Below are 25,241 nucleotides of genomic sequence, written 5' to 3'. Positions count from 1 at the left end.
TGGGAAGGGAAATCTGATCCTAGATCTGTGGTTAAGAGCGGAGACTTCTTCCTCGAGGCCCACCGACTGACATTTGAACTTTGACCTCAGAGAGTAAGGTCTGAATAGTCCAACCCGAGCAAGATTATTATTTTACTATCTTTCAGGAAGTCGGGTTAATTTTCTAGCTTTTTATTCATGAAATACGTTAATGTGGTACGAAAGAACTGACGATGTGTCAATAGCACAGAGGTAATGAAGGAACATGGAATAAGCACTTTAATTGCTTTTGTATGAAGGGAGTATTTTATAGCRCTATAATGGATTTTGACTGAAAAGTTGTCTTCCTAGAGCAAGTCAGTCATTCACTTTGCAGCATCGTCAATCATTTATGAATGTCTGAGATTCCTTTTGCACCTGGTCTGTTGGCAGTATTAGTAATAGCTAGAAAGAGCGCACATTAATGGACATACTTCACATAGATAAAATGCATGTTTACACACTGTTTGCTGTACGGACGTACTACAGACGAATAGACTTTGTGATAAATAAAGACAATTTAAAGTTACTCTTTTTCTATTTGTTTGCCATTCACACAGAGCACATTTGTTTGGAAGCTCCTCACAATGTTGTTACGTCTGATTTCAAGCCATTCTGTAGCAGAACTACTGTATATCAGTCATTTGAGAATGTTTCTGTTTTGTAATACACTGTAAGAGAGAACATCTCAGGGAGAATCGCCTTTACATGCAGCGTTTTYAGTAGTGGTCAGTACTCTCATRTACAGTAATATGAAGGTGTAACATATTAAAAATAAAATGTCTGCACTGATTTTACACGTCTGGTCACTTTTTTGATTTATTGAGTTTGCTTGAACATCATGATGACAATCGTCATAATTAGTCATTATATTTCTATGATTTACACATCCAATGTTATTGTTTTGTTGAGTTTTTGTTCATCAGAATGTCATCACGATTACATAATTGTCATTAATGGTAATTGGAAGGAGTAGCTCCACCTTAAAGGTATGGTTACATAGTAAGAATGTTATGTCTCATAAATCAGTTCTATTCGAGTCTTAATCCCTAGATCATGCCACCCCTTCATTGTTGTGCCTTATAATTACCATGAGTCATGAATGAACGCCTAGCTGCCCCTCCCTTGAAACAAGACAACTTTGGCACACCTCTGCATTTTTTTCTATTGCCATACTATTTGTTTTCCTCCTGTCTTGGCGTGGCGAGTGCTCTGTTTGTTTTTTTCCCCTTTATCTCACAGTTCCAGTCTTGAGAGGCTAGGTTTCAGTGATCACGGTGCCTACCTGGACTGGGGAAGTTGTGTGTGACGGTGTGTGGCTGGGAAGACATGCCGAATGTGGAACCAGTTTGTCTGCTTTGGGGAGAGTATGCTTTCGCTGACGTGAGGCACGGTGTAGGCAGTCTTACAGGAGTAAACGGCAGGGACCGATAACATTGTGTCGCAACTCTCTCACATTGACGGTTAAACTCTTCAATGGCTGAATAACAAGAACAAACACAGTCAAAATACCCCAATGGAGCCTAAGGTAAGAGTTGTTGTCAACTTTTGCTGAAGTACTCCATCCAGACTATATGGTGCCATTTACTATTACTATTGTTTAAGAAGTTCACAATGATGTCATCGTTGTAGTAGCTAGATGAGGATGTTAAATTTGCAAATGTCTACAGTAACAACTGGCATGGACGATGTTTTAATATGCTGATGTGAAACATTTTATACCTGAAAAAAGATATCAAGGATGCATATAGAGTAGGTGAAACCATACATTTTGAAGAGACTCTGAATTGGCATATTTCTGTACAGTGGTATGTAGAGTACAGTACATATTAAAAGTGCTTCTACACCTGCATTGCTTGCTGTTTGGGGTTTTAGGCTGAGTTTCTGTACAGCACTTTGAGATATCAGCTGATGTAAGAAGGGCTATATAAATACATTTGATTTGAAAAGTAAAATATTCACAAGCATACAGTTTGTCTTGAGTCAACAGAGAGCTCATAAAATACAACCTTAGACTTGGAGAAAATCTCAGTCAGCCTCTAATCTCTTACAGCTCTGCACAATGTGAATGAATGTCAAATAATAGGAATTATTTGAACAGAGTAATTGTCAATAACGTGCCATGTTTCATGAAATATGATAGCAGCTTTTAGCTTACTGTCAGTGCACTCTTCTTTATGAGTGCATATACAAGTAACTGCCCAAATAAAGGAAACACCAACATAAAGTATTGGGTCACCACGAACCACAACAGCTTCAATGCACCTTGGCATAGATTCTACAAGTGTCTGGAACTCTATTGGAGGGATGCGACACCATTCTTCCATGAGAAATTTTGTCATTTGATGTTTTGTTGGTGGTGGTGGAAAACGCTGTCTCAGGCGCCACTCCAGAATCTCCCAAAAGTGTTCAATTGGGTTGAGATCTGGTGACTGAGACTGCCATATGGCATTTGGTTTACATCGTTTTCATGCTCATCAAACCATTCAGTGACCACTCGTGCCCTGTGAATGAGGGCACTGTCATCCTATGAGGGCATAGCCATAGTAGCCAAAATGGGGAATAGCCATGGTAGCCAAAATAATGGCCTGCCCAGTATTTTTTATACATGATGGTATGTWAATTGCTTAATTAACTCAGGAACCACACCTGTGTGGAAGCATCTGCTTTCAATATACTTTGCATTACTCATTTACTCAAGCTTTTCCGTTATTTTGGCTGTTACCTGTAGTTACCATTCCTAAATGCATCTTTCATAAGACGTTGTTGGGGGTGTGGGATAATTACATTCAATCTCTGCTCCTGAATGAAAGTTATTCCATTCACTGTCACGCTTGCTCCTGCTCCCCCTCCCAGGCGCTCGAGGGCGCCAGGCTGCCCTTCATTACGCACACCTGTCACCATCATTAAGCGCATCAGCGCAATATTGGACCCACCTGGACTTTGTTGATTTCCCCCTCTATATCTGTGTTCCTCACTGAGGCTTTCCCGCTTTAAGTTACAGTTTTAACAGTGGCCAACAGTGGCCACAGTCTGGCCTACCAGACAGTGGCGGTCAGTGCCATTTAAGATGAGGGAGGATGATTATTWTTTTTTTCATTAGTAGGCCTTATTTCTATTACAGCATATTTGATGACTGTCGATCATATTCCATTCACCCAGTTGATTGTAACTGCGATAGGTTTAGGCTACTACATGATACTCCCTATACCCATCATGAGGTTGCTACAACCTAGCCTATGAATGAAAGTTTACAACGTAGGTGCACACAGGTCGAGAGAAAAATGTGAGATGACAGCTAGTGACACATGAACACACAGTGACACATTCAATACTGTCTTGCACACTTCTTGCCTGCTTCTAGCTGATATAGGGTGTAATTGTTAGTCCAACAGTTGCAAACGAGAGATTCTATTGGACAAATTCAGGTATGTTTATCCCTTTGATCTGTTTGCTTCAGTTTAATAAACTTTTTTCAACAGAATCTGCGGAATGAATACACCACTGATCACGTTTAAACACAGTTCACTTTCAGAGCAGCCATGTTGTATTCCTTCTTCCATCTATGCACTCTCCGGCTCTCACCTTTTCCCTTCGCTTGTGGACTTCAATGCACAACACAGCTTTATGTGACCAGGCGAAAAAAACTTTCCAAGCCAAACCATATCATAACACACAGCCTACATCCTTGTCACCATATTAGCTAAAGCAACGTCATAGTCAACATAGCTAATAGAACTAACGCGTTAGTAAACATGCTACAATCATGTAGTAACGTTACAGTGTGCAGTAAGTAAGCAGTTTAGCACTTACACCGGCAGTCCCCGGTGGCAATAAATTAGTAAAACCAAAAGCTTACCTTGACTTGGAAGAGTTCCAATGTTGTGTTGGATAGTCATAGCTACAGTAGCTAGCTAACATAGCATCCCTCTGTTTGAGCAGGGTGTTTGAGTAAGCTGAACTAGTTAGCTGCATTTGCTAGCTAAGTAAGTGAAACTGAAAATGGAAAAAAAATACGAAATCTCTCTCTCTCTCGCTCTTGCTTCTCCATTTTGGAAGAAATTAATTTGTTCAAACTGTTAAAATATTGTCTTTCTCTCTCAGAGTCAACTACTCACAACATTTTATGCACTGCAGTGCTAGTTAGCTATAGCTTATGCTTTCAGTACTAGATTCATTCTCTGATCCTTTGATTGGGTGGACAACATGTCAGTTCGGGCTGCAAGAGTTCTGATAGGTTGGACAACATCCTCCGGAAGTTGTCATAATTACTGTTTAAGCCTATGGAATGGGGTGGGAACCATGAGCCTCCTAGGTTTTGTATTGAAGTCAATGTACCCAGAGGAGGATGGAAGCTAACTGTTCTCCGGCTMCACCATGGTGCTACCCTACAGAGTGCTGTTGAGGCTACTGTAGACCTTCATTTCCAAATAGTATGTTTTAATGAATTATTTGGTGATGTGTTTATATTTAGTATAGTTTTATAAAAAAACATAACTTTTTTCATGTTTATTTTATGAAACTGGTCCTCCCCTTCCTCCTCTGATGAGCCTCCACTTCTACCAGAGTGGCCTACCATCAAAAACAATGGAGAAAATGCATCCCATAACATTTGAACATGAAAAAAACKGTTTTATCATTCAGCCTACAGTAGTAGCCGATGTGTGTTGTTCAATGTAGACCAACATTCCATGAAACTTTTGAAAAAAACATGCAGGGCTTGACATTAACCTGTTTATCCACTTGTCCTTCAGACAAGGGAGGTGACTGAAAAATGTTGTTGTGATGTTTGATGCGAGAAACCACTTTACAACATAAAATGGATTATTATTTTCATACCAGACAAATTATTGCTACCCTCTGCCTATATGCTACTGAGCTTATTAAAGCCTATCGCAAAATACAACATTCCCCTTTAAGACTAAAAAAAGCTCTTTACCTGACTGGCTTTTCAAAGATGTCTAAAAATGTACTCTCTTATTGTAGACTACAAGTTATCTATAACTGGGCTAATAACTCACTAACTAGCAAAGGAAATTAACAAAATGTGCACACGTGGCTACTATCATGACACAAGGCAAGACCCAGATGCAGACACGGGAGGCAGATGGTTGGAGTCTTACAGTATTTATTAATCCAATAGGGTAAGGCAAGAGAATGGTCGTGGACAGGCAAAAGGGTAAAAACCCGTTCAGAGTCCAAAAGGTACCGAAGGGCAGGCAGAATCAAGGTCAGGGCAGGCAGGATGATCAGGCAGGCGGGAAAGTAGTCCAGAGTCAGACAGGGGTCAGAACCGGGAAGACTGTCAATAAGAGAATAGCAAAAGGAGTACGGGAAAACACCCTGGTTGACTTGACTAACATACAAGACAAACTGGCACAGAGAGACAGGTAACACAGGGATAAATACACTGGGGAAAATAAGCAACACCTGGAGGGGGTGAAGACAATCACAGGAACAGGTGAAGCAGATCAGGGCATGACAGCTACATGCAGCTCTTGCTTTGATCTCAAAACAAGTACATCTACTCAAGACCACCCATGCTGTAAACACAGTCCAGTTCAAAGTAAATGGCACAGATCCATATACGGCAATGGTCTATTTGCATATAGGCCTGCTACAGCTCTGATTACATCCCTCCTCTCTCCCTTTCCACCACTGACACTGACCAAAAAGGGTCACCGTCTTTCATCTGATGGCAAAACTCGAGTCGCACCGCATTATTTCTGCCTCATGCACAAATTCATCCTGTTACTCCTATGTTATACTTGAGTAAAAGTAAAGATACCTTAATAGAAAATGACTCAAGTAAAAGTGAAAGTCGCCCACTAAAATACTACTTGAGAAAAAGCATGTGTTTAGTGAGTCCGTCAGATCAGAGGCAATAAGGATGACAGGGATCTTCTTTTGATAAGTGTGTGAATTAGACTATTTTACTGTCCTGCTAAGCATTCAAAATGTAATGAGTACTTTTGAGTGTCAGGGAAAATGTATGGAGTAAAAAGTACATAATCTTCTTTAGGAATGTAGTGAAGTAGAAGAAAAAGTTGTCAAAAATATAAATAGTAAAGTACAGATACCCCCAAAAATTACTTATTTAGTACTTTCAGGTATTTTTGCTAAAGTACTTTACACCAGTGCTCATTCATTACTGCTGCAGTGCTTGTTGTAACGCTGAGTGGAAATAGGAAGAATGCACATTTCCTGGTTTATAAAAGTGTTGAATACAAAGCCTTGACAGTGCCGAATAAGAACTTACACATGAACTCACTAGTCATGTCATCTCTAGTCATGGTTTTAAACGTTTTGAAATATCACAGTATCAACTTTGCTGTAGCTTTCTTTTATGCCTGCTACGTTACTGCAGACACGGTAATCTGAGCCCTCGGATTGGCCAGCATTAGGTATATAGTGCACTTGATTTGCTCTCCGGGCCCGCCGGGAAGGCAGAGTTGTACCTTCAGACACATGAAATGGTTCAAAATCGCAACAGTTCTCTACCAGGTGCACAGGGCAGCTGAATTGGGTGCACCTACCGTCAACAGCCCGAGACAAATAAAAAAAATAGATCGACCAATTGCTAAATCCACTTCAATCAGTGTAGATGAAGGGGAGGAGATAGGTTAAAGAAGGATTTTTAAGCCTTGAGACAATTGAGACATGGATTGGGTATGTGTGCCATTCAGAGGGTGAATGGGCAAGACAAAACATTGAAGTGCCATTGAATGGGCTATGGTAGTAGGTGCCAGGCGCACCAGTTGTGTCAAGAACTGCAACGCTGCTGGGTTTTTCACGCTCAATAGTTTCCAGTGTGTATCAAGAATGGTCCACCACCCAAAGGACATCCAGCCAACTTGACACAACTGTGGGAAGCATTGGAATCAACATGGGCCAACATTCCTGTGGAACGCGTTCGACACCTTGTAGAGTCCATGCCCCGACCAATTGAGTCTGTCTGAGGGCAAAAGGGGAGGGCATTAGGTGTTTCTAATGTTTGGTATACTCAGTGTGGTTTAGTAAGTCTGAGTGATGAATATTTTTACATATTCATCTTTTGGAGGTATTTGATGATGAAGTAAATTATGATTATTATGATCATTGTGGAATCGGTAGCAGAGCACACACGTTATTGCTCATAGAGCAGCAGTCTCACGAAGCATGTGACACAAATCACTGACACGACTTATGCTCTAACGATTGTTTACAAATCACTTTATTTGAGCATATGCCACAGCAAGCTTTTCAAAATAGAAAGTGGTGGGTGTGGTCATTTCTGAGTTTACACCCGATTATAGTGCACTTGTCTCTATTTACCTAGACAAACTTGTTCCTGTTGTTCACTCCATCTCCCAAGGCCACACCTCAAATACGTCAAAGGTGCAGCTACCTGGGTGTCAACCATGTGCCTATTTGCTTATGTAAACAGGTTATCCCTCCATAGCCCCTCTTTAGTGGTGATTTCAGCTGATTTTGGTCTTTATGGTAAAATGAGCTGTGCCATTATTGTATTTGTTTGTATTTTTTATTCTGGAGTGTAAATATGATATTTTTTTGCATTTGATACTCTTGAAGGCTACGAAAGTATGCTGCAGTATATAGGCCTATATGATTTGATAATTATTGAATGAAACCAAGCTGAGCATTTATTTTTAATTGATTCTTTCCTCCTCAACAGGTTTAAACAGAATAACTTTTCATTAAAGGCTGCTGTGAAAACATCAGAAGGATCATGGTATGTGAGATCATTCATCCATCAGCCATGATGATAGTAATAACAAGCAAATTCCAACACAATAAGCTAAGCAAAAGGAAATTTACTTTTTGAAAAACACCTATGCCCCAACATTACTTTCTAGAAGTGAATTCCATTTTTAAAATCTATTTAAAAATGATTGTAAATAACATGTATTTTYAAGTTCATTGTGGAAATTCTGTTTGATGTTTGGGTTATTGAAACATGACCAATGCTGAGGCCACACACCCGTCTTTGCACATTTCTTGTAACTACCTTTGTATATCTGCTTTTAGCCTGGTCACCGTAGGGGAAGGAGCCTCTCTGAGGGGCTAATGCTGGAGGAATCAGAAAAGGGAGGATTGGTCGTCTCCAGCGTTATCGGTGGCTCCTCTGGCAATCAGGGGCTCAAAGAAGGTATGAGTCTTTTATTTAATGTATACGATTTTTGTTGAGGTACTTATGTTTCTTTGAGAAAATGTAAGATTTCACATTTTGGATTGCTGTCTGAATTTTGTTGAATAGTAAAATACAGTGTAACAGTGAAGAAAAAATAATATAAAAAAAGACTTAGACACATTTAGAATCATTGAAATGTTCAGTCACCATGATTTAACTGTGTTTTTTTCAGGAGATGAAATTGTGGGTGCCACAATCAACTTTGACCAACTTTCGAAAGACGATGTGTTGAAAATCCTGAAGCTGATGGCTGATAATGGATTTGATGAGAAGGTTCAAGTTCTGACGAAAAATAATTTGAGCAAGAGTATGGGGACCTTGGACAGCATCAAAGCACCAGAGGAGGTTTGTGGAATATAGTTAGTAAATAGAATAAGCAGGGGGGAAAATTATTTCAGAAAGGTTGCTGGATAAAATATGTTGTTTTTTAAAGGGACAATTCGAGATGTTGGCAATGAAGCCCTTTATTTACTTCCCCAGAGTCAGATAACCTTGTGGATACCATTTCTATGTCTCTATGTGCAGTTTGAAGGAAGTTGCTAACTAGTGTTAGCACAATGACTGAAAGCTAGCATGCTAGCTGTTCCTGACGCTAGTTAGCTTTGGCTCGTACCTCCAACTACCTCCAACTTCCTTCATACTGGACGGAAAGACATAAAAATGGTATCCACGAGTTCATCTGACTCTGGGGAGGTCGATAAAGGGTTTCATTGCCAACATCTCAAACTCTTCCATTAAGGATTTGTTTCTCTTTACAGATGCTGAAGGATTCATATAATAGACTCTACAATGCCAAAATAAATAGGTTCATGAAGGATGACAGCCCTGGACAACCTGCAGGTGCTGGGAAAAGAGGCTCCCATAATGGACAGGTGAAGGGCAAGGGACCGAGACCTGTCTGGGACAAACCTAAAGTTAAAGGTGACCTCAAACCCCCTGTCCTCACCATGGATTACCCAGTTGTGGAGACACCCAAAGTAGATGMTCCTACCTACCTAGAGTCTCCAGATCTCAAATTCTCTGCTCCAAAGTTAGAGGTGCCTAAACTTGATGTCAAAGGCGTGGTACCTGATGCTCGCGGTGGAGAACTTTCATTGCCTAATGCCAACATTAGTACATCAGATCTCTCCCTGCCTCATTTAAATGGGTCACTAAACATTGATGCTCCAGCAGTTAACCTGGAAAGGCCATATCTTGAAACTGATATAGATGCTATTGATGCTCCAGAATTTGACATGTCTTTGCCCAAAGTTGACCTCAAAGGCCCTGATCTTGACCTGAAAGTTATAGATCCACTTCCCAAAGTTGGAGGAGATATCAATGTCCCGGAAGCAGAGCTCAATCTACCAGAGGGGGTTGTCACTGCACCTACTTTAAATATCAACACCCCAAAGCTTGATATTGAAAGAACAGGCAAAATGTTAAAAATGCCCAGATTTAAGGTGCCTGACTTGGGTCTCTCTGGACCCAGTGTAAATGTACACAACCTTGAGGTTGATACACCAAATATGAGGATCCCAGATAAAGATATGCCAGGAGTTAATCTCAAAGGTCCCCAACTAGACCTACAAGCACCAGATGTTAATCTCAAAGGTCCTAATCTAGACCTGCAAGCCCCAGATGTCAGCATGATGAATGTGCCTTCAAGTAAAATCAGAGTCCGGTCCTCCAAGAAACTGAAAAACCCAAACCTTGATGTGGATGATCCCTCTGGTTTTTTTGAATTGCCTAAGGTTAGGCTCTCTCGCAGAGTACCAAAAGGACCAGATTTAGACATTGATGCAGTTTTAAAGACCGCAGACATGCATCTTAAAACCTCTTTGATTGGTGCTCCTGAACTGAATGACCCTGATGTAGATTTACCTTCAGTAGACCTTAAAGGTTCCAAAATAGATCTAGAATTGCAAGATGCAAACATTGGTATCCCATCTGGGAAGATCAAAAAACCAAGTCTTGGTATGCCTGACTTTGATATATCTAGACCAAGAGTTAGGACTCCAGACCTGKACCTCTCAGCGGATGAGATGTGTCTATCAGACGTCTGTTTGCCTGACCTCAGTACTCCAGATATTGGCATACCCTCAGGTAAATTCAAACTAACGAAACCACATGCAGAACTCAAAGCTCCTAATTTCGATGTGGATGCCCCCTCTGGTAAACTGAAGATGCCCAAATTTGGCTTCTCTGGCCTAAAAAGACCAGATCTGGGCATTGATGCTGATGTAAAAACACCAAAGCTAAGTCTCAAAGCTCCCAAGATAAAAGGTGGACTTGATGCACCTGACTTGGACTTACCMAAAGTCGACCTGAAAGCACCTAAGTTAGATGGAAACACTCCAAATATTGACATTGATGCACCCTCAGGAAAATTCAAAATGCCAAAGTTTAAGATGTCTAAATTTGCCCTTTCGGGCCCTAAAGGGCCAGAGGTTGGCATTGATGGAGAGTTGGATGGACCAGACCTGAGCTTATCATCTTCCAAATTAAAACAGCCAGATGCGGATATTGGTAGCCCATCTGGAAAATTCAAGATGCCAAGTTTTAAAATCCCAGACTTTGGCTTCTCAGGCCCAGATGTTCAAGGGCCTGACTTTGAGGTAAAAAATCCAGACTGGGATCTTTCAGCCCCCAAGTTTAAAGGGGGAATCAGTCACCCAGATTTGAATCTGCCAGATGTTGACCTCAAAGGCCCCAAATTAGACTTTAATGCACCAGATGTAAACTGTAATATGCCCTCAGGTAAAGTCAAAGTACCTACATTGAAGAAACCAAAGGTTGATCTGAATGCTCCTGAATCTGGACATTGATGGCCCCTCTGGTAAACTGAAAATGCCCAAATTTGGGCTGTCTGGTAAAATGCCAAAATCCACAAAACTGAATCTCAAAGCCCCAAAGATAAAGGGGGAATTGATTCCCCAGAATTGAATTTTCCAGATGCTGATCTCAAAGCCCCTAAACTAGATGTAAACACCCCAGATCTTGACATCAGTGCACCCATTGGGAAATTCAAAATGCCCACATTTAAAATGCCTAAATTCAGAGGCTAAGGGACCAGATGTTGACATAGATGGAGACTTAGAGGGCCCAGATATAGATATCAATGCCCCCACAGCTAACCCAAAGGTCCCAAAACAGGTCTAAAAAGCAATTTGAAGATGCCTGATTTCGGGCTATCTGGGCCAGATGTAGATGAACCTGACTATGACTTACCTGATATTGGCCTCTCAGCCCCAAAGCTAAAAGGGCGAATCAGTCCCCCTGATTTAAGACTACCTAAGGGTCATCTCAAAGGGCCCAAACTAGATCTCAATGGTCCAGATTTGATGTTGATGCTCCCTCTGGTAAACTGAAAATGCCCAAATTTGGGCTCTCTGGTACAATGCCAAAATCTCCAAACTTGAGGCTCAAAGCTCCAAAGATGAAGGGGGGAATTGATTTTCCAGACCTGAATTTACAGATCTGACCTCAAAGCCCCTAAACTAGATGTGAATGCTCCAGATCTTGACATCAATGCACCTCAGGGAAATTCAAAAATGCCTAAATTCAGAGACCTGAAGGGACAAATGTTGACATTAATGGCGCTATAGAGGGACCAGATCTGAACTTCTCATCTCCAAAACTCAAGGGTCCCAAAGCAGACCTCAACATTCCAGATGCTGATATTGGCCGTCCATCAGGAAAATTCAAAATGCCAACTTTCAAGATGCACATTTAGGTTCCTCTGGACCAAAGGTTAAGGGGCCTGGCTGGGATCTTTCAGCCCCGAAGTTTAAAGGTGGATTGATGCCCCTGACATGGATTTACCAGACATGGACCTCAAAGCCCCTAAATTAGATGTAAACACTCCAGATATTGACATAGATTCACCCACAGGGAAATTCAAAATGCCAACTTTCAAGATGCCACATTTAGGTTCCTCTGGACCAAAGGTTAAGGGGCTGGCTGGGATCTTTCAGCCCCAAGTTTAAAGGGGGAATCAGTCCCCAGATTTGGATCTGCCAGATCTCAAAGGCCCCAAACTAGGCCTAAATGCACCAGATGTAAACTTTAATATGCCCTCAGGTAATGTCAAAGTACCTACATTGAAGAAACCAGGTTGATCTGAATGCTCTATCTGGACATTGATGGCCCCTCTGGTAAACTGAAAATGCCCAAATTTGGGCTGTCTGGTAAAATGCCAAAATCCACAAAACTGAATCTCAAAGCCCCAAAGCTAAAGGGGGGAATTGATTCCCCAGACCTGAATTTACCAGATGCTGACCTCAAAGCCGCTAAACTAGACATGACTGCTCCAGATCTTGACATCAATGCACCTTCTGGGAAATTCAAAATGCCCAAATTTAAAATGCCTAAATTCAGGGGCCTAAAGAGACCAGATGTTGACATTGATGGAGACTTACAGGGCCCAGATATAGATATCAATGCCCCCACAGCTAACCTCAAAGGTCCCAAAACAGGTCTAAAAATGCCTGATTTGAAGATGCCTGGTTTTGGGCTATCTGGGCCAAATGTAGATGCACCTGGTTATGACTTAACTGATACTGATCTCTCAGCCCCAACGCTAAAAGGGGGAATCAGTCCCCCAGATTTGAGGCTACCTAAGGATCATCTCAGACGGCCCAAACTAGACCTCAATGCTCCAGATATGCCTTCAGGTAGATTCAGAGTTCCAACCATAGAAAGGCCAAATGGTAGCATCAAAGCCCCTGATTTTGACATCAGCACTCCTACGTTCAAAATGCCCGAAATGCCTAAATTTATGTTGTCTAGTTCAAAAAGACCAGATCAAGACATAAGTGCTGACATAGGTTTGAAATTGTCAAAGATGAAAGGTGGGATTGGTTCACCAGACCTGGACCTACCTACAGTTGACATAGAAGCCCCTAACATGGATTTAAACACTCCAGATATGAACATTGATTCACCCTCTGGGAATTTCAAAATGCCCCACCTCAAAATGCCTAAATTCAGCCTTTCTGGTCTGAATGGTCCAGATGCTGGAATAGATGGAGACATTGATGGACCGGACCTGAGCTTGTCAACCCTGAAAGTAAACACAGGGATCGGTAGTCCAGATTTAGACATAAATGTTCCCTCTGGTAACCTCAAAGGCCCCCAAGCTGATCTCAATTTGCCAGACAGTGACGTTGCTATACAATCTCGAAAATTCAAACTGCCGTCGTTAAATATGCCTCAGTATGGAAATCCCAATCTAAGGGCAGGTACAGATATGGACTTTATGAAAACAAATGACATTTCTCCTCCAAAGGCTAAAGTGGATCTAAAAGCACCAGACTTGAAAGTTAGTCACCCAGATGTCAGCCTGAGTTTACCCAAAGCTGATATCAGAGGCCCAGAATACAAAGTGTCATCGCATAGTAAACGCAGATCTGATATCCCAGGTGAAGCGCATATAAAATTGCGGACAATGGACATAGATACCGAAGTGACACTGCCACACACTGATAGGAAGTCTAGGAAGGTCAAAGGAAGGGCCAGTGATCCCATTGCAGATATAGAATTGCCAAAAGTTGAGTACAAAGCATCTGGTTTAGATCTGCGAGGTTCAGACCTTAACGATCCCACAGGGAAATTAAAAATTCCCAAATCCAAGACTAAATTGGGTAGTCATACAAGAATACCAGACTATGATATAGACTCAAGTCTTGCCAGTATTAACGCCTCAGTCCCTAAACTCCCACCCCAAAGGGATGGAGTAGAGGATTCACAGCCAGATTTACATTTGAGTAGAACTGACCTCAAGGGCAATAAACATCATAGAAAAGCCCCAGCTGGTGAAACTGGCAGAACAAAAAGGAGAAGTCCAAAACAGTCTGAAATTGGAATGTCTATACCAAATTTTACCYATGGTTCAAACCCCAAAATGTCTGAAGATAAAGAAGGATATTTTGTCACTGCATTTCCCAAACATCTCAAAGGGGATGTACCAGATGGAACTGGGAGCCTGAAAAATCGGCACAAGGAAGAGTCAAACCGTAGATCTCATACAYTCAGAAGTCTCGATTTCAGTGCATCAAATGTGGACCTTGAAGTTCCAGAAGATGAGACCTTAAAAGGGTCAACATTCTGGCTTTCAAAGCTTATATAGCGTTCAGACAACTGACTAAATGTAATTTTAGGCTTGTTTGAATCACAATCTTCTGTTGAAACATAATGCAGAAAACGTCTGTTACGTATAAAACAAGCATCAGATTATTTGCACATATTTGTACTTTTTTATTGGCATTTGTATTGGCATTGGCATTTGTTATGAACATGTTGAAAACGAATGTGTAAAGCTTTCTTTTGTCAAGTGATTTAAAAAATGTATGAAAGGTTTATGTTCTGCTGATAAGCTATTTGAATGGTATTTTTACTATACACTTGCTACATTGTAATAAAATAAAATGGGATTTAGTAACTTTTATAAAATCTTTGGTTTTATCTTTCTTTACATGAATTCAACAAAATAATTATTTCAAAACAACTTCAAAATGCATTAGCCAAGGCTTCATTATTCTGACCTGATTCTGACAGTAGGCCTTATTTCCCTTACTTTTTAACATTGAAATAATGTTTGGCAAATTCAATATTTCAAGCTGAGAATATATATATTTTTTAACTCAACTGCTATTTTTGTAGAAATATTTAGGTTTGAAAAAACAAGTATAGTATCGTTTCACCTGTTAGAGATGTTCACCTCCGCACCGCTAGGTGGCAGTCTTATCACGCTTGCCTTTACGCAACGTAAACGTCATCAGTATGCGACAACACACTAGCACTGCCGCATGACCTTTCTTATTTGGAAATTGAAATATCTAGAAAATGCATGTTTGTTTCAGAATATGATCTCTTCAAAGACTGTTTTGAAGAAATCGCACGTATTTAGTTGTCTTAATTAGGTTTTCAGAAATGTTTCGTTTATCAGTTATAGTGTGTGGTCGAGGCATTTGTAAAAAGGTGAGCGTTAAGCTAGGCTAATGCTAACTTAGCTAGCTGTCACTTTATTTGACGATATATAAAGATGTAGTGGATGAAGTTACTGCTGGCACATATAAAAGCTCATTGTCAGATGTTCTTTTTTTAGTTGGCTTCATCTTTCTCTGGAGAGAACGTTCTACCCTCAAATTTACGCATCCCTTCCAATCTCGTGGACCGTGCAAGAGCAAGTAAGGTCTGCTTTTTCATTCACTGCCTTCTATCATGCACTATGGATCATTGAACTGATGGTGCGAATTTGAAGAAGCTAGTTCTATACAGATGCATGTAGACTGCAAGACCCTGCACAGACTCCAGACACAAAGATTTATTCCSCCATTCTTGAATGCAATGTTGGTGTGTCATTTTCAGAGCATTCATTTCCAACTAGGTCAGATGTAAGAAAGCTATTGATGACTTGTGGTCTCTTTCCAGAGAGGCCTCCTCCTCCATCAGACTCCAGTCTTCCTGTGTTGAGGAGGTGTGATGCTGCCGTCCCTGTACACCTGAGCCCAGTACAGACATGGGTGGAGACGTTGGAGAGGCGGGACAGTGAAACTTTGGGTTTGGTTGACCTCCACCCCGATGTCTTTGCAGTCCCTACMAGGTAAAACTGTCAATGTCTAACATTTGTATTTACATTTAAGTAATTCAGCAGAGGCTCTTATCCAGAGAGACTTACATATTCAGTGCTTTATCGTTTGGTGGGAATAGTGACGCTTAAATTATTTTGTTCCCACCAGGATTGACATACTCCAYGAAGTTGAACTCTGGCAGAGAAGTTTCAAGAGAATTGTAAGTAGCTGCTGTTGTGGCCATATTATTAAAATTAGGTGATGAGAAGTACAGGCATATTTGTGTAGGTTTATACCCAAAGCTCTGTACTTATGAGTTGAGCTATATTTGACTAAATGCACCTGCTCCTACTATAATAACTGAAAATCTCCCTTAGAGCCATGCCCACACTAAGGTCAGATCGGAGGTGAGAGGTGGAGGAAGGAAACCCTGGAGACAGAAGGGAAGTGGCAAAGCACGACATGGAAGCATCAGGTCACCTATATGGAGAGGAGGTGAGGGTCTCAGTCTGTATGGGCCAAGTCAGTAGTATTGTGATAAGTGGAGGACAGCATTTTACTGGACACATACAGTTCAACACACAGTGACAAAACAAACATTACATTTTACAGTGCCAGTTCCAAGAATGAACAGACACATCTGTCATCTAAATATCAGTCCAAAAGAAGGAACAGTCCCAGCTAAGAGCCAAAGTCATTGGAGAGATTTAAAACAATTAGAATAAATTACATAATTTCTGTTTTGCAGGTGGTGTTTCTCATGGACCCAGAGGACCAACTAGTTTTTACTACATGTTGCCCATGAAAGTACGTGTTCAAGGACTAAAAATTGCCCTCAGCTCCAAACTGGCCCAGGTATGTACCATTTTATTTGTGAAAACACTTTTCACAAGTACAAGTTCATTCACATCTTAAAAACGTCCTCTGTATTGTAATGAATGCTTTTTAATTATGCCATCTACATTCCTACTGTATTAATGTTGGGTGTTTTTCAGGATTATCTCCATGTGGTTGACACTCTGAACATCCCCACACCTGACCCACAGTACCTCATGGACCTCATCAGATACCGACACTGGGGGGAGTCTGTTTTGATAGTGGATGCGTAAGTATCAGCAGTGAAAGAGAAAAAAACCCTCTGTGGACATCCTAGCTGAGGATTGAGTCTTTGATATTTTACAGGGGCGAAGAGCTTCCTGAGAACATCCTTCAGGCCACTGAGAGCTTGAAGACTGTGAATGTCATTCCAGCCTTAGGTAAGATGACACTGATTTWAAAAAATCGGGAGGGGGGGGTGCGCAACTAAATATTAAGGTGTTTAATGTTTTGTACACAGTGTATAATTGATCTAGGAGCAACATTGTTACATAGTACCATGTAAACTGTAATTACTGTTACTACACAGGCGAGGGCAAATTAATGTGAAGTTCAAATGTTTCCTGTTGACTTTTCTTCTACAGGCCTGAACGTTCATAGCATGCTAAAACACGAGGTCCTGATCCTCACCCTGGAAGCAGTGAAGTTTCTGGAAAACAAGCTGCTTTGGCACGATGAACGCTTCACACCGCTGTACCCGTTCAAACTCCCCTACACTGACCTGCCTTGAAGGCACTGGGTGAAGTAATAACGTCATGTAACATATTCAACGATCCAAATGTTTGTCGTGCATTTTAATATGTTCAATAAAAACTTGTGAATAAATTAATGTTAATGATAAAATATATGCAAACTGGTGATTAAAAGAGAGCCTATTTAAGGCGTAAGGTACATGATGCCTAGAGTCGATAGTTGTTTGGCGGTAGGAGTCCATTGGCCAAGTCATGTCGTATTTCCCATCTCAGGGCGGAGCGTTTCTTCTCTGTAGGCACCACGTAGGTGTTGGGCACAAATACTCTTCGAGGCTTCGGCTGAGGGAAACAATACAATATGTCAATGTTTTCAGTCATCGCAAGGTATTTACCCCCCCAGAAAAACATTGTTTATATATTTTCAGTTAGGCCATGTATGACCCATGTCTGTGGTTTCCAGGGAGCAATGCAGCACAGCTCAGTGCATCCTCAGTGGTTTTACTTATTCCTGTTCAAATTCTTTAAAAAGTGGACCGTTCCTTGAAGTATTCACTAATTTGTCATGACTGGAAAGGTGGAATGTGATTGGTTAATRATTAGTGGGCATGGCTTGGGAGGCAGGTTGGCTAGTGGGTATAACACCTTGCCCAAACCCCATCGTGCAAATTTATTTTGCCCCCCCCCCACCCCACACCAAACGCGATCACGACACGCAGGTTAAAATATCATAACAAACTCTGAACTGATGACATTAATTTGGGGACAGGTCGAAAAGCATTAAACATTTATGGTAATATAGCTAGTTAGCTTGCACTTGCTAGCTAATGTTAATTTGTCATATTTAGCTAGCTTGCTGTTGCTAGCTAATTTGTCCTGGGATATAAACATTGAGCTGTTATTTTACCTGAAATGCACAAGGATCTCTACTCCGACAATTAATCCACACATAAATCGTTTCTAGTCATCTCTCCTCCTTCCAGGCTTTTTCATCGTATCTAAACTTTCATTGTATTACCACGACTACCGGCAAAACAGTTCGTCTTTCATTCACCCACGTGGGTATAACCAATGAGGAGATGGCACGTGGGTACCTGCTTCTATAAACCAATGAGGAGATGGGAGAGGMAGGACTTGCAGTGCGATCTGCGTCAGAAATAGGAATGAGTTCTATTTTAGCCCTTGGCGTCGCAGACGCTCGTTGGTGCGCGCGAGCAGTGTGGGTGCAATAACTGAATAACAAGGATTTCTACATTTATTTTGCGACGTACGCAACGTGTCCGGTCTGGTCAGCATGTAAGACAACAGGTCCCAGGTTCAACACCTGATGCTGATTTTGTTTTTAAAGAACAGTGGGTTGGGCTTACAGCGATTAATGGTGAAAAGGAGAAAAGGCATGCCTGGGTCATTGCCCCCAAGTGGCAGAGAGCGTAACATGGGTTGCAATGCAGCAGGTCCCTGSTTTGAATGCGAGTCCCGCATTATACAATCTCTCAAGTTGGATTACTTGAATAAACAAATGAACGTAAAATGTGGTTATTCCCTCAGAACAACATGGAATAAGAAACTCATCTGTCCTGTCTTCTCTAAATTAGGGGAAAGAGGAATCAAAACACATACTTTGTCCATTTACCTTACATTCCACAGAAATGTGTCTTAACACACACTGGGCATCAGGATACTAAAAGCAATTTCTTGAAATATTGAATGTTGACATGCATAATTTATGCGGGGCATGGACTAATGACATTCTATTGTTTTGGGGGGGGGGGTCCATTTAAGGAATTTTCTTACCTGAAATAATGAATGACAGGATGGTTACAAGATTATAAATGAAGCATACTCACTGGTAGAGGTTGGTACGCGAGCTGTTCCTGAAAATACGAAGAGTGATTAATTCAGACATTATGGTCATGCATCCTTATAATTCATCATGATTTGTCCACTACATGCAAAAAGTGGTCTTCAAATAAAGTATGTAAGCCAACTGAGTTTGTTATGGAGAAGGTGTTCATACCCTGATTTCCCAGTGCAGTGCTTTCCTATCCTTCTCTCCTGGCGCCTTGAACATTTCCCAGTCCTGCTTGTACTGGAAATACCTTTGGAAGATGGAACAATATGAAAATGTAGCACAGATCCACAGCAGTAATCTTTCAAAATATGTATACTGATTATTTAGACATTTTGGTAATTATCCTTTTACTTTGCCACTGGGTCGGTCTTCTTCAGGCTTCTGGTGTGAGGGTGATCCATCACTGGGCGGATAACTGGAAGAGCAGACATGAGTGACTACGTTTAACTGGGGCACATTGTAACAGGACGATGACGTGTAACAGCAGTGTGGGTACTTACACGACWTGGGCCGGGGTCTGATGTCACTCTCGCTCTGAGATCTGGCCTGTAAGAGATTTAAAACATTTGTTTTCAACAAACATACATGTATACCCTTTGCAACGATTCTCAAAAAAGATCCTGGATGTGAGGATAAATTATATTTATTCCAAAAACATCAAACCCTACCTCTTCAAAGAGTATTCTAAATAATCCCACAGAATCCCCCCCTTCGTGAACTAACACTCACACTTTCTCCCCTCTTACTAGCTCAGACTTTGCTGATAGCTACTTTGAGGAAAAATGTACTTACTATAACTGATATGTGGTTGTCCCACCGAGCTATCTTAAGACGAATGCACTAATTTAAGTCGCTCTGGATAAGAGCATCTGCTAAATTACTAAAATGTACCCATGTTTAATCTTCTGAGATTAATAAACAAAACCGAAGTTAGCTCTCAAAAAGGCAAGAGTACCCACCATGCCTCTGTAGGCTTTGAAGGCACTTGGGAGACAGTCTGATTCAGACCTGTCACTCAGACTACCTGCATCCTCACTCTCCAGCTCCGACTCCTGGTGGGTGGACATGGACACATGAATCCCTCCCAGACGCTCCCCCAGCCCACTCACTGCACCTGAAAGGGAGACATAAATGGGGAAACAATTAACACGTTAGCCTTAGTTACCACTGTGTAAGGCCATAAGCAATGCTAGTAAGCTCTAGGCAGGTGTTTTATGATCACTGAGCCGGACAGGCCCAGCACATCTCACATTTTAGTTATACAAGTGCTGCAAGAGCGATTATAGTACTATGCACTGGAACAGTGGTTCCCAACCAGGGTACTTGACCTATCCACAGGGGGGTACTTGATAAGACTCATGAGACCATAGGCTTACTGGTAAAATGCACAAGGGGGTACTTCAGGGGCAAAATTCAGTTGGTGGTACAGCAACCGAAAAAGGTTGGGAACCACTGCCATGGATGACATGACTTTCAACTAAAATTTCAGGCAATTTCTTTCGCTTTGTTCTCATGTACCATAGCCTTACTGGTAAAATGCACAAGGGGGTACTTCAGGGGCAAAATTCAGTCCATTATGCACATACTTGGACTAAGGGGATGATACCTATAGAAATTCTATTTTCATACTATAGGGAGAATAGACCGGGTATGCGGTTTACCCCTTTTGTGTCTTCTGTTATCCTCCCACTCTTCATAGGTCTTAGTAGACTTGGAATCAAATAACTTAAAATCTTTATTGCTCGCCGGCGACTCCAAATCCTCCCACTCCTGCTCATCCTTCTCTTCTTTCCTGTCTTCCTCACTATATCCTTCTCCGGTGGGCCTCTCATTGTCTTTGCACTCAGTGAGAGAACTTTCTTCGGGACACATCCCATCTAATACTGCCTTGTCATTTTTAGTCTGAGCCAATGTATAGTCATCTTCACAGTAGTTCACATCAGTGCGGTCTTTGCGCTCCAATTCAACAGGAGGATGATCTTCACAATATGCCATATTAGAGAGGCTTTGACTGTCTTCCAACTTCTCCACAGCTTGTCAAAAAAGTCCACATGTAGTCTAGCACTAAGCTTTGTTTGTCAATATCAACAGTACATTTCCAATAGCGCCTAACGAACCTATTCACAGTTGAATAGCTTGTGACATTTGTTTCCAAAACAGACACGTCAAACATTTCCAAACCAACAATCATAAAAGATAGGCTTAGCTTGCACGTTAAACCAGTATTGTACTCATGGTCTCCTTCGTCAGCAGAGCTGCTTTGCTCCAAGAGTCTTGATAAATCCATAGCGTGTGGGACTTTTTACTTAAATGTAGTGGCTTTCGAATAGCCATGGGAAAACCAGTTGCAAGATTTGAGACGCAAATCCAAAATCCCATAGAAAGTCAAGAATCCAATGGCTTTAAACTTTAAATGTTTTATATGTAGAATCCAAAATGATAAGTGCAAGGTAAACAAAGGTTCCAATATTCCATTTAAATTAAAAGATCAAGGTAAGACGTATGTGGGTCCCAGTAACCTAAACATTTGCCATAACTAGCAGGCCCTACTTCTTGTCTCTAAATACCAAATGAACCTATCTGGGCGGGCCTGTCCATACTTTAATTCTGGCTAGAGGGCATAATTTACCTATTCTCAATCAAATCATAAGACCACATAACCAAATTAATATATACACACCTTATATAGAAATTAAATCAAGTTATTCTAAATGGAACAATATGACCTAATAAACAAATATTTGCATAACCAAAGAAATAGAAACTGGCTCCAACAACAGGAATCTGAAAACTAAATACAATAATATACCCTGTAGTTTGGATCCTGGGTGCTGATTGGCTGAAACAGCATTTCAGCCATGTGTATATCAGACAATATACTTGTTTACTGGTCTATTTATGTTGGTAACCAGTTTATAATAGCAATAATATACCTTGTGGGTTTGTGGTATATGGCCAATACACCATGGCTAAGGGCTGTATCCAGGCACTCCACGTCGCGCGTAAGAGCAGCCTTTAGTGTGGTATATTTAAGCAATAAAGAGTTGTGGCCAATATACCACACCCAACGGTTGTTTTTATGCGCGACACAAACCGGTTTCCAACATAAATATAACAGTAAACAAGTAGTTGTGTCATACCCGTAGTATATTTAAGCAATAAGGCCCGAGGAAGTGTGGTACATGGCCAATATACCACTGCTAAGGGCTGTTCTTAGACACAATGCAACGCGGCATGCCTGGACACAGCCTGTAAGCATGGTATATTGGCCATATATCAAACCCCCGAGGTGCCTTACTGCTACTATAAAATGGTTACCAACATAATTAGAGCTGTAAAAGTAATTGTTTTGTCATACCCGTAGTATACGGTCTGATATAACACAGCTGTCAGCCAATCAGCATCCAGGACCCAAACTGCCCAGTTTATAATGGCCAACATACCACACCCCCCCAGGCCCTTATATTTTAAATATAGTACTCCTAAGCCTTTATGCATAACATTATTGAATTACCTGAATCTTCACTATGTGTTGATTCATCGCAGACGTGAACTTGGCCTTGATGTTTCCTTTAGGAAGAAACAGAGTGAGGTTGACTCAAGTATCCTCAATAGCACACGTGACCATTATAGTCTTAACAAAGCCGCCTGGTGTAAACGTACCGTACCTAAGGACTTTCCTCTTAATAAAGGGTCTCCCATGCGCTCCTGTGTCTCGGTCTGGTGTGGACGACTGACTGACAGCGAACGATAACTGCTGGARGTCAGTTAGGTCTGGATCCACTTCCAGCCTATTAGGGGCTGTTGAGGGGCGCTGGTACTTGGGGGCAACAGAGTGCTGAGTGTAGGAGTCATACTCCTGTCTGGCACCATAGTTACTGTTATCTCTGCTGTATGTGGAGGTTAGCACCTGGGTGGAGCACCGAACAAAGTAACATGCCATTCTAGTATTAGCATTATTATTATTTATATATAAATACAACACAGCTAGCTTATCTGCTGGATGAAGGGGGACTGAATGATTTGGGACAAGAATATGTGAATATATACCTGTCTTTCATGGTGTGATGGACCAGCCTGCGCAAACACATTTCTGAAGGCTGCGGTGTTATCCTGATGTACTGTTAGGGGGAAAACAAGGAAATTACGATCAAGAGACTCAAGAGGAACCACACTGCGCATCAAAAGGTGCAACCAATACTTACTGACCAGGGCCCAGTTTCCCAAAAGCATCTTAAGGCTAAGTTCATTGTTAAAACCATAAGAACCATGGGATCCCATGGCTCTAAGAGGAACGTAGCCTTAAGATGCTTTTGGGAAACCAGGCCCAGTTATATTTGATTATGTAGTGGACATGAGAACACGTACAGTGATCTCACCTTTAACCTTGGTGACTGCAGGAGGACTTTTGAAGATGGTGCTTTGAGATCTTGTCGAGTTCAATTCACTGGACGAGTGGCTCTTAGATTTTTCATGTCGGATCAGGTCATCTAGATCTAAATACACACACACGTACACACACACGCACAAAGTTGCTTCTCCACCAATCTGACAGCTAACTTGCAGCGTGAAAGTCACAAGACATCACAGTTATTTCAGATTTAGTCAGCATTTGGTCATCAAAATGTAGGCCTATATTTGCTAATTCTATCAACCCACCTCTTTTGAATTCATGTAGTCTGTGTCTTGGTATGTTGTTGTAACCAAGTGCCTCCAATTGGTGTTGTATTTCATCTTCTGAGAAATCCATCTGTTCCATTTCCTGAAAAATAATTGTCCCATAAATGTAATATAAGCAAACGTAAGTAGTTAGTAGTTGGATAGTTAGATGGATAGCGAGATACTGCTAGATAGATAGATAGCTACATGAGAAATGATGGATAGCAGAGAATAATGATGTAAGTGATTGACTAAAATCAGCAACAAGTTGTTAGCTAACTTCAGGCTAGACAACCACCAACCAAACTCTCGCTACAATCAACCAAACGTTCATGATCGCTTCCTTATCTAGCTAGCCCAAATCAACAAAAGGGATGCACGCTAGCAACTAACGTTAGCTTCAAATACACGTTAAATGACCCAATGGCCCGCTAACGTTAAGTAGCTAAATTATAATATAACTATCTAGCTAACTTAGCACGCTAGCAGGATAACAAAGACAGCAGTTCAACACAACAGGCCATTTTGYCAATGCTAACATTGATTGATAAAATGTGTTTTACCTGTACAGTGTGAGCTTCTTATAATAAATGCATGACGTTAGCTACGTCTATTTTGCAGCACAAGTATTGAATGAAACAGTTAGCTAGTTACTGTTGTATTTTCAGTACCAAGACAACAACACAGCTGTTGTTCGAAAAAAACGACCCGCTTTGAAAACGACGCCCTTTCAGTATTTTCTTCGGTGGATTTAACGTTGTCCAGAAATATCGCCGCCTTGTGCAAGGAAGACCGTGTGGATACCCTGGCAATGCAGTCAGTGCCTATGATGATGATGCCTTTACAAGATTTTGTCTGAAATGTTTGTGTGCTCGCCAGTTAGCGGTGCCATCCCTATGGAAAATAAATGGGGAAAGAATAGGGTTTTGGAAAAAACGCCGAAAATATGGTCTGAAGTCAACATGATTAGGAGCTTGTATGCGTTTTGTTCTATAAGATAATAGCAGTCAGTTATCATGACCTTTATGAATTATGAAGCCTTTATGTGATATATGTWTTTTTWTTTTTTATTATTGCATAAATTATTCAAAATTCACAAAAAGTGATGTTAGTTTATGACGATTATCTCATAGAACAAAACGCATACACTTTCTTAAGCCTGTTTATCACAGACCTTATTTTAGGCGTTTATCCAAAAACGCCATTAATTTTCCTCAGAGGCTTTGTCCAACRAACCATGGCGGAGTTAGTGCCTACAAAAAAGACGACATTGCTACTATATTTCTCTCTATGAGATGGCTATATAAAAATAAGCATTAAAGCAAGTCAATCAAAATTGACAATGTAATCAGTGGGGATATGTGTTTGTTGAATAATAGATCTCACTCTCGTTTATTTCTTGT

The 25,241-nt window shown here is 41.0% G+C and overlaps 4 protein-coding genes across 4 annotated transcripts; 3 read left to right on the top strand and 1 right to left on the bottom strand.

The window, feature by feature from the left end:
• The first annotated feature begins 1,207 nt into the window (after positions 1-1,207).
• Positions 1,208-11,017, top strand: LOC111982251 (neuroblast differentiation-associated protein AHNAK). The gene is made up of 5 exons (XM_024013795.3): positions 1,208-1,546; positions 7,694-7,750; positions 8,047-8,167; positions 8,382-8,554; positions 8,968-11,017. The coding sequence occupies exons 2-5, from the start codon at positions 7,748-7,750 to the stop codon at positions 11,014-11,016; spliced, it is 2,346 nt and encodes a 781-aa protein (XP_023869563.1). The 5' UTR covers positions 1,208-1,546; positions 7,694-7,747; the 3' UTR covers position 11,017.
• A 22-nt stretch (positions 11,018-11,039) lies between these two features.
• Positions 11,040-14,548, top strand: LOC111982314 (neuroblast differentiation-associated protein AHNAK-like). Its single transcript, XM_024013880.2, has 2 exons — positions 11,040-11,984; positions 12,180-14,548. Exon 2 carries the CDS (start codon positions 12,315-12,317, stop codon positions 14,316-14,318), a length of 2,004 nt encoding a protein of 667 aa, XP_023869648.1. The 5' UTR covers positions 11,040-11,984; positions 12,180-12,314; the 3' UTR covers positions 14,319-14,548.
• A 414-nt stretch (positions 14,549-14,962) lies between these two features.
• Positions 14,963-17,529, top strand: mrpl4 (mitochondrial ribosomal protein L4). The gene is made up of 9 exons (XM_024013973.2): positions 14,963-15,169; positions 15,297-15,378; positions 15,623-15,794; positions 15,931-15,982; positions 16,140-16,257; positions 16,511-16,617; positions 16,758-16,867; positions 16,945-17,018; positions 17,223-17,529. Exons 1-9 carry the CDS (start codon positions 15,122-15,124, stop codon positions 17,366-17,368), a joined length of 909 nt encoding a protein of 302 aa, XP_023869741.1. The 5' UTR covers positions 14,963-15,121; the 3' UTR covers positions 17,369-17,529.
• hyls1 (HYLS1 centriolar and ciliogenesis associated) lies at positions 17,418-24,707 on the bottom strand. Its single transcript, XM_070433793.1, has 12 exons — positions 24,402-24,707; positions 23,839-23,941; positions 23,559-23,675; positions 23,230-23,300; positions 22,848-23,089; positions 22,694-22,749; positions 20,139-20,293; positions 19,680-19,725; positions 19,531-19,594; positions 19,345-19,426; positions 19,175-19,201; positions 17,418-17,669 (listed from the first exon to the last, which is right to left on the bottom strand). Exons 2-12 carry the CDS (start codon positions 23,936-23,938, stop codon positions 17,538-17,540), a joined length of 1,092 nt encoding a protein of 363 aa, XP_070289894.1. The 5' UTR covers positions 23,939-23,941; positions 24,402-24,707; the 3' UTR covers positions 17,418-17,537.
• Between the last annotated feature and the right edge of the window lie 534 nt (positions 24,708-25,241).

Source organism: Salvelinus sp. IW2-2015, linkage group LG21 (genome assembly GCF_002910315.2).
Source record: "Salvelinus sp. IW2-2015 linkage group LG21, ASM291031v2, whole genome shotgun sequence".
NCBI lineage: Eukaryota > Metazoa > Chordata > Actinopteri > Salmoniformes > Salmonidae > Salvelinus > Salvelinus sp. IW2-2015.
This window is presented reverse-complemented; position numbering and strand designations above follow the sequence as displayed.